This window comes from Haliotis rubra, unplaced genomic scaffold (genome assembly GCF_003918875.1).
Source record: "Haliotis rubra isolate DU_JTF1 unplaced genomic scaffold, ASM391887v1 Scf1131, whole genome shotgun sequence".
In the NCBI taxonomy this organism is placed as follows: Eukaryota; Metazoa; Mollusca; class Gastropoda; order Lepetellida; family Haliotidae; genus Haliotis; species Haliotis rubra.
The window spans coordinates 213,644-232,049 of record NW_025765039.1 but is presented as its reverse complement, the minus strand read 5'-3'; the positions used below and the strand labels follow the sequence as shown (position 1 = coordinate 232,049).

The following is an 18,406-nucleotide window of genomic DNA, read 5'->3' as shown; positions in this document are numbered from 1 at the left end:
TGCATAGTGAAGATTTAAGAATATGGAGGCACTCAAAATAATTTAATTTGCGCATGCGCAGTTGATAAATAATATTTTGTCTTTCTGGCTCCCGTTATAGCTTTGGGGTCTTTCTGCCATCAGTACAATAATGGGACGACTTTTTAAAAAAAATACTCACCCAAAATACTGGTGAAACATATTGAAAACATAGCTGAGTCCAGTAGGAACATACTGTCCACTTCCTTCTGTATCACTCACTTGGAGATGGGAGTTCAGGCTGTGGAAGAATGACTGACCCCACACATGACCTGTCTGGTAAGCTGCCCTTTTCACATGCTGTAAATGTGTTGATGGGATGGCATGAATTGAATTTTTCTTCGCAAATAATCACAAATAAAAGTGATTGAACATAAAAAGAAAAATATTCCCAAAGCATCCTTCCATGATGATAGGGAAGGAGCAGTTGCCATAAGTGCTCTTACTTCGTGTGGGTTTGAAGCTGAGGGATGTTCTAAGCCTACATCTCCGTGTGCTCGAAGTATCACCGATCTCATCCAGAAGGATAATATCTAGTTGTTTTGAATACTTCTGCTGTGATATCTCTCATGAGCGGGATGAAGAGTTGTCTTAACTTCTGACGTCTGGTGCTCGTTCTACGTAGATAGATGCGTTGGGCTCTGACCAGACGCAGTGATAAGTCTTCCTTATCTTCATTGCCAGGTATTGAAGAAAATAGTGGGTTGTGAAACTGTCCGTCTGTCTGATTTTTGGCAATAAAGTCCAAACGGAGGCCAAGATGCACGGATGTATTGGGACCTTTATCAAATCTGGTGAGGCTGAGGTTTATAGAATGGAATTTTGACATTCTGAGTGAGTTTGGAATCTGTGTCGAGGTGTGCTCCCCAATCCTGTAGAGACGTGTTTACTCACAGATGCAAGTTGAAGCTTAGCTCGCCCAGCAGGTCCTTGCGCAGACCTTTGATTTCATCGTCCACCATTGGAGATACTCTGGTAGGTGATGTGGTAGTTGTGGTCTGAAGTCCTGCTGGACCAGCAGTCAGGCTAGAAACATCTGAAGGAAGGGTGAAGGAAGCTCACGATAGGCTTGGTTACCCATGTGTATAAGCACGGGCCATGAAATTGACAAACTGTAGAACCCTCCACTGGATTTTTTATGGTTGAACAGGAATCGTAGATACTTCCTGGACCCTAAGTGGATTGGCATATGCAGATATGCATCCCTTAAATCCATGCTTGCCAGAAGTTGTTCTGTCTTATCATCTGCTTCAGATATAGAAGGTAGAGAATTCCGAACTTATGTGTCTTCAATAAGTAATCATTGTTGAACGTCTTCATATTAGTCTGAACTTTTCTGATAAATTGTTCTTGGGAACCAAGAAAATTGGGGAGCAGAACCCTGGGTCGAGTGCGTCTTGAGGTTTATTGCTTCTTTGGATAGAAGTGACTCTATCGCATCTGTGAGCTTGGGTTGTAGGGTTTCTGCGTAATGTATCTGCAGAAGATAGATTGGAGCGGTGGCGTCGTGTTCACTGGATGGAATATCTATTCCTTAAGATTTTTTAGATGAATGGGTCTTCCAGAAGGTCCCACTTTGGCCAATACTTCTTTGTCTACGTAGCAAAGTAAGTCCTGCCGATGCTGAGCAGATCTGGTCGGAGATGGACTCCTGGTACTTCCCCTGGTTGACCTAGACAAAAGCATACGTTCTTTGTCGGACTGTGGATCTTTGAAGTGTGATCTCATCGCCTTGTTGATGGATCTGGACATGGTGAGGCCCAGGAGGACTCATCTGATAATAGTATCAAGCTGAGCAAGCCGGGAAGACCCTGCATTCTGGTAGTTTGGGTTCTTGATGACTTGCAAAATTGCTCCAGTTGATAGTAAGGTGAAGCAGGAGGATCCTTCGATGGGGAAGCTATGGGTAACCCGTCTGCATTCCAAGTTAGCTGGTATTTATCATCGTAGATTGATGTTGGCCCTTCATGATACGATTCTAACCCTGTTGGCACTAATATGTGAGTGTGAAGAGTGACAGGCTTGGTCAAGTGCATCCGCTGCATATATGCAGCTTGGAATGTGTTGGGGTGAGATGTGTTTTTTTCTATTAAAGGAGAACACAAGCACTGTGAGATGAGATCAGATAAGCAATCAGTATGAGTCAGGATAAGTGTTTGCACTTAATCAATTGATATTTACCATTGAACAATAAAACCAATTAAGTATGATTTGTACTGAAAAATATGACTGCTCCCTTGTGAAAGACAATCTGAAGTATCTCCCTTGTTTGCCCTTGAGCCATGAAGTTGGGGAATAATCACATAGATTTTGATTGTTAAACATATCCAAGACTTTTTTTATTGTGCTGCTTTTCTTTTGTCACGTATTATGCTCATTTTCAGTCATTTGTAATCAGATAAATCTCAAGCATGCACACATTTTATCAAAGCGTTCAATAGTCCAAAAGCTGTCTGCAAGCCGCCATTTTGGGAAGAGGGAGTGTAAATTGTTTCAAAATGGTTTGTATTATTCTAAAATTATGTATTTTTTGTCTTTTCATGAACCTGTAAATCACTTTTTATGAAAATTATAGGTGTGTAATGAATGGCAATACTAAAGATCGAAGGTGAAACGCTGAAAATAGTATGTCATAGTTTATGTACTGCGCATGCGCACAAAATACAAAATTTGAGGTATTCCAGATATGTTCTTTTATCATCAAATGCACAATTCTTATGAAAAATTGATCTTAGCCGCTCCACTATGTCACCTTTTTATATTATAATGATTAATCAATGCTCCTCAAAAAGCTCATTTGTATTAGACTTAGAATGAGCGAAAATAACATCACTGAAAAAAATCAATGCGCCATGATGTTGTATAGCGAATTACAAATAGATCAATACAGTCTGTTTGTAAAGGCTAGACTCTCTGATAGATTGAAGTCCCATCTGTTGACTCTCATTTTAGATAATCGTTACGTTATCAACCCGTAACAGCACTGTACAGTACAGTACAGTAATTATACTGCTGCGATAGCTCTTCAGATCTTAACTGATTACTAACATTTGACCTTCGCTCGTGCATGCTTAGAGTGAGTGACAATGTAGGTGGTTACCCCGTTTGCTCGTCACACCAAAGACCCGGATTCGATTCCCAACGTCCATACAATCAAGCCAAGTTCTGTTTTCACCCGTGGTGATATTGCTAAAGCGGTATCTGGGAGGACTCATTCACTCGCTCTCAGAATTGGTTCTTTCCAATCTTGGGCGGTCTTGGGCCTGGCCTGTACATTGTAGCGAGTTATGAATTTGCTGATGAAAGCCTGGTTGCAGTTCTGCTGATGTTTTGATGCCCCCTAATTTCCATACCGATCGCCCTGTCTCGTTGCGCTTGCGTTAGTCTTGGCATATTCGTGTTGGTGTTTTGGTTACTGCATGCTTGCTCTGTCCAACATCGGTATTTAAGCCACAACCATGCGCGTGCATTTGGACCAATGTCCCACAATTACGATTTTCACTTTTTGAAAAATTGCACGATTCGTACGAAGTTTTCTGACAGCTGGGTTGTTATCGGGACCATGTTACGTTTTGGCCAATGTTTTCTGCTTGGGTTCAACATTGTATAGGCGTTTTTGTTTTTTCTACAATTACTTTAAGAGTGATAACTTTCTTTTGCCCGGTAGTTTATACTAAGAAATTAATGTTGATACAGGGAAGCTATTATATACCTCATTATCATTGACGGCGTATACACGGAATCTCTCAGTCTTCATCTCCAAACAGTTATGCTTATATAGATCAACAGGGGATGAATGGGTATGATTGTACGCCGCCTTTAGCAATATTTTAGCAAAATCACGGTTATGGACACCAGAAGATGGGCTCACACATTATACCCATGTGGATAACTGAACTTCGGCGAACGCTTTGCAGGCTGGAATACGTGAAAACATATTAGTATGAATACTGCTTCCAAACCGCGATAAAATATTCTACACTACGTAAAGATATTGTAATCAACATCTGGAGAACATTTGTAACACGATAAACTGATCAAAATAAGTTAGGGATCAGTAATAGATCAGGAATCTTAGAAATCAAAGACAAATATATAATCAGTTTTGTTCAGTTTTTACCAAGCCTACTCCTGTTACATCCGTGATATTTGGGGTTACACTTCCTCAATAAAGTACAGATTCTACAATCGGGATTCGAACCCTCAGGATTAGGGAATCGTATGGTGGAAGCCGCAGTGGGTTAGACGGCTGATTTTGTGTGGTGGTGATTAAGTGCCTTACTTTGAGAGTGTGGGTTCGAATCCAGGATGAGACTCAACCAAACAAAAGAACCAGAATCTGTACTTTACTAAGGAGGTGTAATCCCAAATATAACATGTTACATTTGACCATTTTCAAAATGACATTATGTATTCAGTACTCCCGTTACACCTGCAATATGAACTCGCATGTCTAGTATGGAGAATATGGCCTCAGATGAATAGTGTGAGTGAGTGAGTATGGTTTTACGCCGCTTTTAGCAATATTCCAGCAATATCACGGCAGGGGACACCAGAAATGGGCTTCACACGTTTTACCAATGTGGGGAATGGAACCCGGGTCTTCGGCGTTACGAGCAAACGCTTTAACCACTAGGCTACCCCACCGCCCCAGATGAATAGTGTGTGCCACTGACATTGCTTGAACTGTGAACAGCAGTATGTCGTAATCGTGTCATGATCGGTACATATGCAGCACTGACACATTGGAGAGAGGAAAGAGACAGACAGACAGACATACAACAGACAGAGGATAGGGAATGGTATAGTAGTGCTATTTGAGTAATCATGTCACGGTTGGTACATATGCAACACTGAGATAATACTTTTGTGTTCGCAGCAAGGTACTGGTTGCACTACACGACGGGTGGTCTGAAGAATATAAAACTATTGAAATTAATATGTACTTTGATGATACGTTATTCCAGGCGAAATACTTACTATAGCAAGCTGAAGGGTATTATAATCCAACCGCAGATATAACTGTAGTGGGTCCACTGTAGTGATAGTCGGTGTGTGATTACACGCTGACCGGTCTGATTCATCGATGTCCCTGACACGCCTCGTAGATTATACCACGTGATACGTAAGATAACGGTCAAGTACGTATGTCACGTGGTACGCCCATACGCGGTGAGTGACGACTCCATGGAGACTTAAGGTAGGAAGCTGTGTGTGCTGCGTGCAGGTGTGTGCATGTGTGAGAAGTTGGACGGCGTGGGGTGTTTTCTGTGTGTATGTTTATATGTGTGTGCATCTGGGAGAGGGGGGTGGGGAAGAGGGGGATTGAAAGGAGAAAGGAGAGAGAATGATCAGAAGAGGGCAGAGGGAAGAGGAGAGAAGGAACAGATGAAGAGAAAGTAGAGAGTGAGAGAGACATGATAGAGTGGAAGAGGGACAAGAGAGAAAGACAGAGAGAGAGACACATAGATACCAAGATAGGGTGGAAGAGGGAGAAAGACACAGAGAGAGAGAGGGCGAGAAAGAAAGAAAGCGACACAAAGATGCAAAGATAGTGTGGGAAGTGTTATTTCTGTATCCAAAATGCCATTGTTCCTAACGAGCACCTGCTCCCTTGTTAGATGTCATACTGCTCACTGTTACACATATTATTAGCTGCACCTAGGTATTTCAGGCCAACTGACTAAGCCGTCCCACCGTTAAGATTGCCCATAAAAGTGGACTTTGACCTCCCCGAGTGTATTGATAATTTCTTTAGGAATGTTTTCTGAGAAAAATAGGTCGCTTTTGATATCCCCGTTTGTTCAATATCAAATGACAGTCTACATTTAACCTGAAACACATGATGAAAAAAATACTACTTATTTGGACAAATTGAATAGTCAATCTGCGATCAAAAGTGAAATAGGTCATGTTTGTATTACTAGGTATTACACTTTCTTAGTGAAGCAAAAACCTTTTGAAGTCACAACTGGGATTAGAAACCAGACTCAGAGAGTAAAGCACCTAATGGATACATTGTATATAAAGACTGAAGTTAGCAAAGGCTTTCACATCGATCTAATATTGATTGTAACAACAATATATCCCAGACACCCGGTGCCTTTACTGACATGCAGTAATCCTTCCATATGTTCACCGCTATTGCTTTTTAGGCCCTATGGAATCTGTTATGGTAACTGATTTTTCTCATAGACGTTTTCTACATACGACATGTTTAGGTGATAACTTCAACCTAGTCTATTAATAATGGGCATCTGTTGTTGTGTGTCTGTGTGCGCTTGGAGCATAGTATATTACCCTTCCTGGGATGACGACGGAGTTACGACGCTTTACAAACTGATTTAACAGTAGTAGTAGTTGTAGTTGTAGTAGTAGTAGTAGTAGTAGTAGTAGTTGTAGTAGTAGTAGTTGTAGTAGTAGTAGTAGTAGTAGTTGTAGTAGTAGTGGTAGTGGTGGTAACAGTAGCAGCAGCAGTAGTAGTAGTTGTTGTAGTAGTAGTTGTAGTAGCAGCAGAAGTAGTAGCAGTAGTAGAGGTTGTAGTAGTAGTAATAGTACTTATAGCGGTAGTAGTACTCAGTAGTAGTAAGAGCTCAGGTCACAAATCAGTTTAAGTTAAGCAACGTTCAGCGCGGAGAGTCCTTGGATGGGTGACCGTGTTTGGCAGCTTGACTCCTGAGTTTCTAGGACTTCAGTCCAGGCCCACAACGACTCACATGTGATACAAATTGCCCCTGTTCTCCCAGCAGAAAATGGGTACCCGGTGGGATAAGTCACGTGACTAGTAATAGTCTAGCGCCACACAGGCAGCTTGAGTTATCAGGGGTAATAATAATAGCCTGTAGCACTTTGAGTGTAGTGCGGAATTCAGCGCATTATAAATTCCCTTATCATTAGTAGTAGTTGTAGTCTTAGTAGCATCAGCAGCAGCAGCAGCAGCAGCAGCAGCAGTAGTAGTAGTAGTAGTAGTAGTAGTAGTAGTAATAGTAGTAGTAGTAGCAGTAGCAGTACACACATTTATTATCAGTGTGATGTTATTGTGATACAGATGAGCACCGAGGCAGAACACCCCGACTACACGTGGTGGGAGGTGTGCGGGAAGGTGTGTACAGACCCCTGCACACTGAAGTGTGACCACACCTTCTGTAGGACATGTCTCACCCAGTACTTACAGTCAAGACAGGATGTCATACAGTCCAAGACATTCTCCTGTCCCCACTGTCGTCAGGCTTCTATAGTTCCCGACCCCGCCCGACCAACGGAGGAATGGGTGGAGCAGTTTGCAACCAGTCACATGAAGCCACCTGCTGACTGTCTTCCTGTAGTGTCTGACAGCAAGGATGTGCCAGCAGGTACGTATCAGCAGATTCATTCATCAGCCAGTTCTAGTTATCTTGAGTTGGTTTCTTATGGAATCCTAGGGAAATCGACATTTTGCCATTTTTTGCTTGTTTTGTGAGGGTTTACATAGTTTCTTGCTGCGTTCACCAATATTTTAGAAATGACGGAGCACAATAAAGGTCAAACCACAATGAGTTTCACCCATTCTCTCAATTTGAATGTACAGAATCGAACCTTGACTTCCGGCATCAGTGAATGCCCATCTCACTTCTCACGTGTTGCCCACCATTTTTGATTATCCAATGTTTGTTTGTTTCTGTGTTGTTTTACGCCGCACTCGGCAATATTCCAGCTACATGGCGGCGGTCTGTAAATACTCGAGTCTGGAGCAGGCAATCCAGTGATCAACAGCAGGCAGTACAATGATTGACATCATGAGCTTCAAACTACGCAGTTGGGACACGATGACATGCGTCAACCAAGTTACCGAGCCTGACCACCAGATCCCGTTAGTCGCCTCTTACTATAAGCATGGGTTGATGAAGACCAATTCCAACCCGCATCTGATTATCCAGTGCATTATATGGGCATTATTATGAGCTTAATATTTGGACGATTCGTTAGCATAGCTTTGTTTCAAGGTCGATTCAAATGACAGGACGCTAAAAGAATTTACTGTCATGACCAAACTAAAGATAAGTGTGTTTAAGGCGATGACGTCACTTATGAATGGGCGGGTATATCTTGGAACAGAGATATTATTCAAATAATAATCGACAAAACAAGCGATCCTGAATTGACTAAGTTAAATTCCATATTCCTATATTTTCACTACTTTTTCAAGCACTCTGTAATACTAATTACAAACAATCAAAATTTGATGCTTACCCCTAAATAACATATTATCTTTATGTCCCTGGTCATTTTCAGTCTATGTTTCAGAAACGAGCTGCTACACCTGCAGTGAGAATGGAAACTGCACTCAAGGTAGTGTTTGGTGCGGTATGTGTGAGATCTACCTGTGCATAACATGTCACAGAATCCACAGGAGTTTGCCCATGTCACGTGATCACACAGTTACTGATGTTGTTGAAGGAACCACGATCAATGTCAGGAGCACGAGGAACAAGTGCGGGGAACATTCAAACAGAGCCATGGAATTTCACTGCAAGGATTGCACAAAGACAGTATGTCCGGTCTGCTGTATTCTGTACCACAGGAAGTGTGAATCTGTTGTCACTCTTCAGTCTATGATTCCGGAAATGAGAAACACCTTGCAGGAAAACTCGCAGATTCTATCTGCTAAAATCACAGATATCCATTCGAAAGTAAGCGCCAACAGGGATATCTACACCCAGATGCAACAGGGCATAACTGGCTTGCAGGCTGAAATCACTTCCTACTGTCAGTTAACGAGGGAACTGATCAGAGAGAAAGAGGATGTTATGATGCAGGGCCTCGACAAACGGACGAAGGAACAGAGGGAGACGCTACAAGATCTCATCAAGACAGGGGAGAGCGAAGAAAGGATGCATAAACAACAGGTGGAGTTCATCCAGAGAACCCTGGAGTCTGAGGGCACCATGGACTTATATGAGGTGTACCAGACCTGTCTATCCGGGGAGATCCTTGCTACATCGGTAGAAGATTATGCCATAACTGAAGCTGAACCGGGCTTGGCGGTCAATGTTAAAGCAGAGTTGGAAAATATTAGAATTGTTCTGAATGAGTCACTGTTTCTTTGCTCAGGGCCTGACAATACAGGAAGCGTAACGTCGACTATAACCAAAGACATGGAAGGTAAAGATGGCCGAGGTTGTACTGATGCTGTAGACGAATCGGATGATATAGATGGAAAACTGCAGACTGAACAGGAACTTGAGTCTGACAGACAGGGACTACAGTTGGACATAGATGAACAGATCGAAACAGATTCCAAACCTAACTTCCGAAAAGGACCTGCTGCAGATTTACATGAAGGTCCGAGGACGAACAATGACGAAGGTGATACAGATATGGAGAAATACGCGAGATGTGAATTGGTCTGGTCTATGAGCGCGGACGAGCCGAATAGCCCACACATGGCCATAATGTATACACGTTCCAAGAGCCCAAAGCTACAGGAATCGAGAAAAAGGCACAACTCGGCTCCACAGCTGAACAACGGCTCCCATACTACTGTGAAAGCTCGTCCAGATGGCGAGGAGTCTTTGGAAGTTGGATCGCACCCTGGAGGCATGTTTGACATACAGGAAGAAGGTGATGTGGTGACACCTGGGACAATATTTACAGAAACATTATCACTAAAATCAGAGACAGTGTATCAGTCAGCTCCAGATTTAACAACGAAACTTCACACTGGAACTGACTATTCCCTGTACCCTGAAACAGAGCGTAGCTGCTCATCGGGCCATCGAAATCAGTTGACATGGAATGGCGATCCCTCTCCGACAAACTTTGAACAAGTATCGCAACTCGAACTGAAGAGGGATTTCACCCCTGTGACAGTTTCAGAACAAACTGAAAACCAAGGGCTAGAGGGGCAAGAATCTGATAGTTTTAAATCAAAGATTTTGCTTCCACATGATAATGACTCCGTTTTGGAGGAATCCTTTACACAGTCGGTGCTAATGTTGAAAGTGGACAAAGAGAAAGGAGAGGGTCATGAAGAATCAGATGAAGATTTGCCAGAGGATACAAAAACTGATACCCAAGAAACGGTGAGGTTAGATGTTGAAGATGTGTCTGGAAATTTACAAGAATGTCAACGATCTGAAACAGAGAGGGCCTATAATTTTGATTCGGATTCTTTGCCTGTGTATCATGATACCATACATACTGTGAATAGCTTGGACATTGTTGTACTTTCTTTGGAGCACGGTTTTGTATATGCAGTTACCAATGCAATGGAAAGCGCAGTAAAATGTATATATCGCACAAGCAAGAAAAAATGCGAAAATACTTTGAGGATCTCAAAGCTCCCTTGGGCCGTGGCAAAGATGTCTAACGATATGGTGGCGGTCACCGTTCCAAGAGCGAGGCAGATCGTTTTAGCCAACGTTGACCCTGAGTTACAACTTCATTCAGTCATAAGAACACACAAAAGTTACTATGGTCTGGCAGTGTTGGAGGAATCCATGTTTGTTGCGGGCAACACTTCCGATTCGTGTATAGATATACTCGCTTTGTCTGGTAAGGTAATCAGAACAATATATAACAGTTCTGTAAAATGTCCGAACTTTATCTGTCCAACTCCAAAACAAGGTTTCATAGTATCGGATCGTCAAACAAAAACTGTGATATGCTTCACGGCCACCGGAGAAGTGAACTTCACATATTCCTCCAAGGAAAAGGCATTCAAGGAGAACAGAGGCATAGCGACCAGTGACTCGGGGCACGTCTTGGTGGCAGACGCTGAGGCTGACAAGATAGTGCTATTAACGGAGAAGGGGGAATATGTCAGAGATGTATTAACATTTAAGGATGACATACGTAAACCAGTCGGTCTGTACCTTCATGGTGCATTTCTGTATGTCACCCAGTGGCAGAACAGGATCAAAGTGTTCAAGTTTACCTGAAAACAGTGGCAGATACATGTCCATGGTTTACGTCTTTGAAGTTGCACAGTTTGTTCAAGTGTACCTGAACGTGAAGGCACTTTATTGTACCAAGACTAAATAGTAGGATCCACGATAGATGGTTCAAATGCTGGAGTTTACCAAGACTTTGAAGAGTAAGAGAAGGGTGCGCATTGTCACGTTTACCAAAACAGGTAATATGCGAGTGTTGAGACCATGAATGGTTCAGTGTTGTGTCTTTTTTGTTGAAAAGATCCAGTTAACTGTACCCATTAACATCACATTTTATTACAAAAAAGTAAAGAAATGGAGGTGACATAAAGAGTTAAGAAACACCAAATAATATGTTTGATGACGTCTGAAGGTACCAGTGGAATGATTCATGCTAAAACAGATAGCGTCAAAATACAGATGTTCTCAACACACGATAATTTTACTTGGTTTTGTTTCTTCGTTGTTTTAACGCCACAATCAGCAATATTCCAGCTGTATGGCGGCGGTCTGGACAATCCAGTGATCAACATCATGAGCATCTGTCTACGCAGTTGGGATGCGATGACATGTGTCAACCAGGTCAGCGAGTCTGACCACCGATCCCGTTAGTCGCCTCTTACGAGAAGCATAGGTTGCTGAAGACCAATTCTAACCCGGATCTTCAATGGTACACGATAATTCGAATTACTGCTGAAACTCTTCTGATCCTTATTTCCGTGAAAATGATGGAAAAAAAATATGACAGTATTATAACAAGCGATTTGATTACACACAACACCACGTTGTTATTCCATTCACCTTCAATTACAACAATGTCAGTGGCACCATTGTTATATGCCAAAACACGACAAACCAATCAGAACGCGCGTCATGAATGCGGTGCTTTGAAATAAATAATCCCGTGTACTTAAATCGTTTATGGCAGTATGTGATTGTATAAAAAATCATGAAAAATATATATCGTACAGTACAAAGAACGTGGCTAAGAGATTTATGTTGCCCTAATGTGAAGTTTTTAAGAAGAATAATGCCGTGAACGGAAAAGATTCAAACACACGCACGTGCGTTTGTTTACATAACGGCTCTCATGGGTCCAACTAAGTGGGTGTTTTTTGACGATCTTGCGGGCTGGTTTTGGAGATTTTACGTCCGCTTTCCGACATTTTTAGGAATCTGGTTTGGGATTTAATGCAGCTGAAAATATTGTTTTCATTATTTGCATGTTCCATAAAACAAATCCCTTGTATAATTCTTAAACCCTATTCAGAAATATACATTTTGAAACATTAGGTGAACTGTTGGTAATAATTACATAAGAATATGTGTTCCACAAATACGTTTTCTCTTTCTTTTAGTTGTATCATACGAAGCTCCTAAAGGGACATTTGCGTAACCAAAAATAGAAAAATAACCTCGTAATAACGACTTTAAAACTCGTTATAACGACTTTTAGATCTCGTTATAACAACTTCCCAAACACTCGTAATAACGACTTTTAAATCTGGTTATAACGACTTTTGGTGGCCTTCATCTACTTCTGAATTGGGTCTTCTGCATGGACTGCTTGAACATAGAGTTCATGGTTGGGACCAACTTGATGAGCATCTGTTCTTTAGAGTCCTGCGTAACATCCTTGCTTCCCTTGTTTGATCTGTAGCATGGCTGAAATGTGCTGCCCTGACATAATGTGAACCTAGTACATAAACACAAATTCCACCTTTCTTCACTTTCTGAACTAATTTCCGTTTTATGTATTTGCTTTTCTTCTCTGTGTATCTCATCATGATTAATAAATGACCGGTATAGTTATGTGTACTGACTTTAGCAAATCCTGAGTATATTTAGGTGTTGAGGTTAGTGCTCTGTATAAGAGGCCATATTATTTCATTATCACAATGGCCAAGTTATAGCAAGCAGTCACTGCGCATGTTTTACCTGGTACTTCACCTTGTTTAAATGTTATCCGCTGGAAGTCATATGGCTGCTATGGCAACTAGGGTCACTCACTCACTCGCCCACCCACACTTTCACACACTCGCTGTCATCCACTCACTCATGGACAGTGGGGTAGCCACTGGTTTAAGCATCCTCTCATCACGCTGAAGACCCGGGTTCGATTCCCCAAATGGGGAGCCCATCTCTGGTGTCTCCCGCGTGATATTGCTGGGATATTGCTAAAAGCAGCGTAAAACCATACTCACTCACTCACTCACTATCACTCACTCACTATCTATCCCTCACTCACTCACACACTCAATGTGTTCCACTCAGCTCAGCCACTCATTCACTATCGTACACTCACTCATTCACTATCGTACACTCACTCATTCATTATCGTATACTCACACGGCTCCGCTCTACCCTGCTCAGTCACTCACTCACTCAGCTCATTCACATCCATATACAACAGGAACATTTCCTTGTCCTATTGATGAATTAGAACTGGACCAGATCTACAAGTTGCTGCTGGTGGTATTAATAATCCACATCACCGCATATTTTCACTACACTTGTTTTAAGACTCTTGTTTCCGTCCAAGAAGTCAGTATTCTTTTCAGATTTGGCTTGATGATATGTTCACAAACAAGGTCAGCTGTCGACATTATCCGGTAGAACGGCACTTCCCTAAGCATTCTTATCTGATTCTTATCTCATTCTTATCTCAGTCCGTCAGAACAAACCAGAACTTAATAATTCATCAAATTGCATGTAACGAGAATTTGTTGAATAAATCAGATTTATGGGAGGGTTTCCTTTTGAAACATGTTTCCGACATGAGATATGGAATACTTCCTAATGTAGATAAGACTTAGGCCAGCTGTCAAAGTGTTTTTGAACCTTGTATTTGTTGTTTGGGCAAATCTCTTTTGAAGACGTATATCCCTGTTCAGGCTGATTAAGAACGTATTACTGACTGACTGACTGAGTATGGTGTTACGTCGTTTTTAGCAATATTCATGCAATATCACGGCAGAGGACACCAGAAATGGGCTTCACAAATTGGACCCATGTGGGGAATCGAACCCTGGCCTTCTGGCGTGACGAGCGAACGCATTAACCACTAGGCAACCCCACCGCCTCTAAGACTGTATTAACTTATTCTAGGTTATTTGTGTCCATATATTTGGGTATTAAAGAAAATATGGATATAATAAACTTTGAAATTTACCATAAAAGTTGTCTAAAAGACACTTATTTTAACCTGATGTTTATGTTAAATTCACTCTTGATATACTTGTCCTGATGGATTTCAGTAGGTCTGTCATAAATGTTTGACTTATCATAGTCTCACAGGTCCCATCAGGTGAGAGAATCATAGTCTCACAGGTCCCATCAGGTGAGAGAATGATGGTCTCACAGTTCCCATCAGGTGAGAGAATGATGGTCTCACAGTTCCCATCAGGTGAGAGAATGATGGTCTCACAGGTCCCATCAGGTGAGAGAATCATGGTCTCACAGTTCCCATCAGGTGAGAGAATGATGGTCTCACAGTTCCCATCAGGTGATAGAATCATGGTCTCACAGGTCCCATCAGGTGAGAGAATCATGGTCTCACAGTTCCCATCAGGTGAGAGAATCATAGTCTCACAGGTCCCATCAGGTGAGAGAATGATGGTCTCACAGGTCCCATCAGGTGAGAGAATGATGATCTCACAGTTCCCATCAAGTGAGAGAATGATGGTTTCACAGTTCCCATCAGGTGAGAGAATCATGGTCTCACAGTTCCCATCAGGTGAGAAAATGATGGTCTCACAGTTCCCATCAGGTGAGAGAATCATGGTCTCACAGGTCCCATCAGGTGAGAGAATCATAGTCTCACAGGTCCCATCAGGTGAGAGAATGATGGTCTCACAGTTCCCATCAGGTGAGAGAATGATGGTCTCACAGTTCCCATCAGGTGAGAGAATGATGGTCTCACAGGTCCCATCAGGTGAGAGAATCATGGTCTCACAGTTCCCATCAGGTGAGAGAATGATGGTCTCACAGTTCCCATCAGGTGATAGAATCATGGTCTCACAGGTCCCATCAGGGTGAGAGAATCATGGTCTCACAGTTCCCATCAGGTGAGAGAATCATAGTCTCACAGGTCCCATCAGGTGAGAGAATGATGGTCTCACAGGTCCCATCAGGTGAGAGAATGATGATCTCACAGTTCCCATCAAGTGAGAGAATGATGGTTTCACAGTTCCCATCAGGTGAGAGAATCATGGTCTCACAGTTCCCATCAGGTGAGAAAATGATGGTCTCACAGTTCCCATCAGGTGAGAGAATGATGGTCTCACAGGTCCCATCAGGTGAGAGAATCATGGTCTCACAGGTCCCATCAGGTGAGAGAATCATGGTCTCACAGTTCCCATCAAGTGAGAGAATCATGTTCTCACAGGTCCCATCAGGGTGAGAGATTGATGATGATCTCACAGTTCCCATCAGGTGAAAGAATGATGGTCTCACAGTTCCCATCAGGTGAGACAATGATGGTCTCACAGTTCCCATCAGGTGAGACAATGATGGTCTCACAGTTCCCATCAGGTGAGAGAATGATGGTCTCACAGTTCCCATCAGGTGAGAGAATCATGGTCTCACAGTTCCCATCAGGTGAGAGAATGATGGTCTCACAGTTCCCATCAGGTGAGAGAATCATGGTCTCACAGTTCCCATCAGGTGAGAGAATGATGGTCTCACAGTTCCCATCAGGTGAGAGAATCATGGTCTCACAGGTCCCATGATTTGAGAGAATCACGGTCTCACAGGTCCCATCAGGTGAGACAATGATGGTCTCACAGTTCCCATCAGGTGAGAGAATGATGGTCTCACAGTTCCCATCAGGTGAGAGAATCATGGTCTCACAGTTCCAGTCAGGTTAGAGAATCATGGTCTCACAGTCACATTTATGCGACGTCAGGGTCTCCTCTCTTCCTGCCAGTGGTTGAATTTATACACCAGCCTCTGCTGCGCAAACCTTGGGATGCGACTACCATGCAGGTATCAGGAAGGCAAGCAGGGATGCTACGCAGGATAAGACCAGATGCTCATCAAGGCGTTCCAAACCATGAACTCTATGTTCAAGCGGTCCATGCAGAACACCCAATTCAGAAGTAGATGAAGGCCACCAAAAGTCGTTATAACGAGATTTAAAAGCCGTTATAACGAGTTGTTTTAAAATCGTTATAACGAGATTTAAAGTCGTTATTACGAGATTATAAGTCGTTATTATGAGATTATAAGTCGTTATAACGAGATTTGAAGGCGTTATTACGAGATCATAAGTCGTTATTACGAGATCATAAGTCGTTATTACGAGATTGTAAGTCGTTATTACGAGATTATTATATTTATTTTTGGTTACGAAAATGTCCCTTCAGGAGCTTAATAGTATCTGCTTTTTGTGGTAACATTTTATATGACGAGATGGTACGTTCTTGGTTCTAGTTAGCAGTGTTGGAATGAAAAAAAGAGGTTGATTTTGTTTGTTTGTTGTTGTTTTTTGGTTTTGGTTTTGTCCGCATTAGAATTAGAGTCGGTCGGACGATGAGAAACACAGAAAATAAAAATGCTGTCCAAACAGCAATACGATATACAAGTGCTTCGGTAATATTAAGTACCATTGGAATCAAACATGGATAGAGTTATCGCTCTTGTTTGAAGTAGTTCTGATGTCCATACGCCAGTATGAAATCCTTCCAAAGGGGTACGAGTTCAAAACGGAATTTGTCTAAATCAGCATTCAGCTTTAATTTATAAGGGGACACAACTCCTCCTGGGACAATCCATCATCTGCCCCGTCCGTCTCCATCTCCCCTGACTAACAGACATCGTAAATCCACACCAGTATTTTTAAATGTCTAGTTTTCATTAGATTCCTGCAGCAATTTATAACTGAGATTAATGCGGTTTAATTTCGGGCAAGGAGACGTTTGTTTTCAGAATGATGTTTTGGAGTTCTCACCACATTTCCTTTCTGCAATGTTTGTAGTAGTTTTTCATTTCTGGACACGGTCACAGCCGCGTCGCAACGTCTGCGGTACAGAACACCAGTTTACGCAGGGCTGTTCATGTGATCGCAGACTGACTGACTGACTTCACGCTGTGGGGAGAATGTAAGTACTTCACATTCTGCTTGGGCTTCAGAGACATTTTCTATTAACATGATGTAAGTCACGTTTGCAGTGTCACAGCCATCGCTTCAATGTTGTTTAAATAACCAGACACCCCGTGTGTGAAGATTCAGGTACCGAAACATTACGACATGTACTGCCAGTTACATGTTAAGGGACCGTTCATAATTTATAGCTTTGGTGGTGATGATGATGATGATGATGATGATGATGATGATTTTTATGGAGAAGCATGTACAATGTGAATGACCCCCCCCCAAAAAAACAACTTTTACATACAAAGTAAGTCTCCCCCTCATACCATGTACCTCCCAGAACAAAATGGGTGAGACCCTCCCCCACTACCCCCTCCTAAAATCAACACCCCCTTGTCATAAATTATTAACGGTCCTTAAAGAATATATATAAAACGAATGAGTTCGTCTAATACATGCCATTAGATATCCTGGGAATGAACTGGTGTACGATTACACCTGACTGTTCACAATACGAACAGGAAATCGTTTGTGTGGTGACACATGCTGCGGGCGATTACAGTTACATGTACTACTGATTCAGATACTTTCAGCCATTATGATGACAACACGATATTAGTCTCTGCTCTGAGCCCTGAATTCGCTGTCGTCCTGGGTGCCCAGTTTAACAAGTAGAGCTAGAAAGTCTTTGAATGGCATGTGCGAGTGATACAGATAGATGGAGTGGGGTTTATGGAGGCCAATTTCTGTAATATGAGAAATACAACGTTTGCGTAATATCATAAGGTCAAGGCGCCTGCGTATCTTAGTAGTGCTGTGGTCATGCTTCTTTCATGCTTTTCACTGCCCAAGTAGCTTTTAGCAAAATTATGACATAGCTTGAAAATGCTATGTAATTTACATACACGATGTGTAGGGTAGAGTATATAAGTCCGTTCCCGTTGTTACAATTTCCTATGTATCCTCAACATGTAAAATTTTATTTAAGGAACGAAATTGTGAATATGAATGTCCAATAAAAGTGAAACATGAAAGTGTCCGGAAGCTGGAAAAAATATTCACGTTAGTGAGTGATAAAATAGTGCTTAAAGCCGCATCATTTCGCAGCTACACCATCAGTTATAGAAATAATCACCGAGCAGTGGGTTTCTCCATGATGCGATATCATATACGGCTAGCATGTTCATTCAAACAAACTTCTAACAGACCAATTTGTAGCAGTCGGCTAAAATGAACATGTCTGATGTTTTTTTCTTACTCGACACCATATTCGCTAGTTTAGGCCATAAAATATTAATTAATAGATTTTCTTCCGCTCCCGCCTCACTACAAAACACCCTGTTTTACATGATTCTTTCGTCTCCAAGTTCCAAGAAATAAAAAT

General features: G+C 42.0%; 1 protein-coding gene across 1 annotated transcript; it reads left to right on the top strand.

Annotated features, from left to right (window-relative positions):
* Nucleotides 1-1,855: 1,855 nt before the first annotated feature.
* Nucleotides 1,856-11,138, top strand: LOC124291831. Its single transcript, XM_046728905.1, has 3 exons — nt 1,856-1,924; nt 7,067-7,370; nt 8,455-11,138. Exons 1-3 carry the CDS (start codon nt 1,856-1,858, stop codon nt 10,935-10,937), a joined length of 2,856 nt encoding a protein of 951 aa, XP_046584861.1. The 3' UTR covers nt 10,938-11,138.
* The last annotated feature ends 7,268 nt before the right edge of the window (nt 11,139-18,406 follow it).

Coding starts and splice junctions, on each gene's coding strand:
- LOC124291831 (XM_046728905.1), top strand. CDS start 1,856: ATGACTTGCAAAATTGCTCCAGTTGATAGTAAGGTGAAGCAGGAGGAT. Junction 1,925..7,066: donor CTTCGATGGGGAAGCTATGG/GTAACCCGTCTG, acceptor ATTGTGATACAG/ATGAGCACCGAGGCAGAACA. Junction 7,371..8,454: donor CAGCAAGGATGTGCCAGCAG/GTACGTATCAGC, acceptor ATGTTGTTGAAG/GAACCACGATCAATGTCAGG.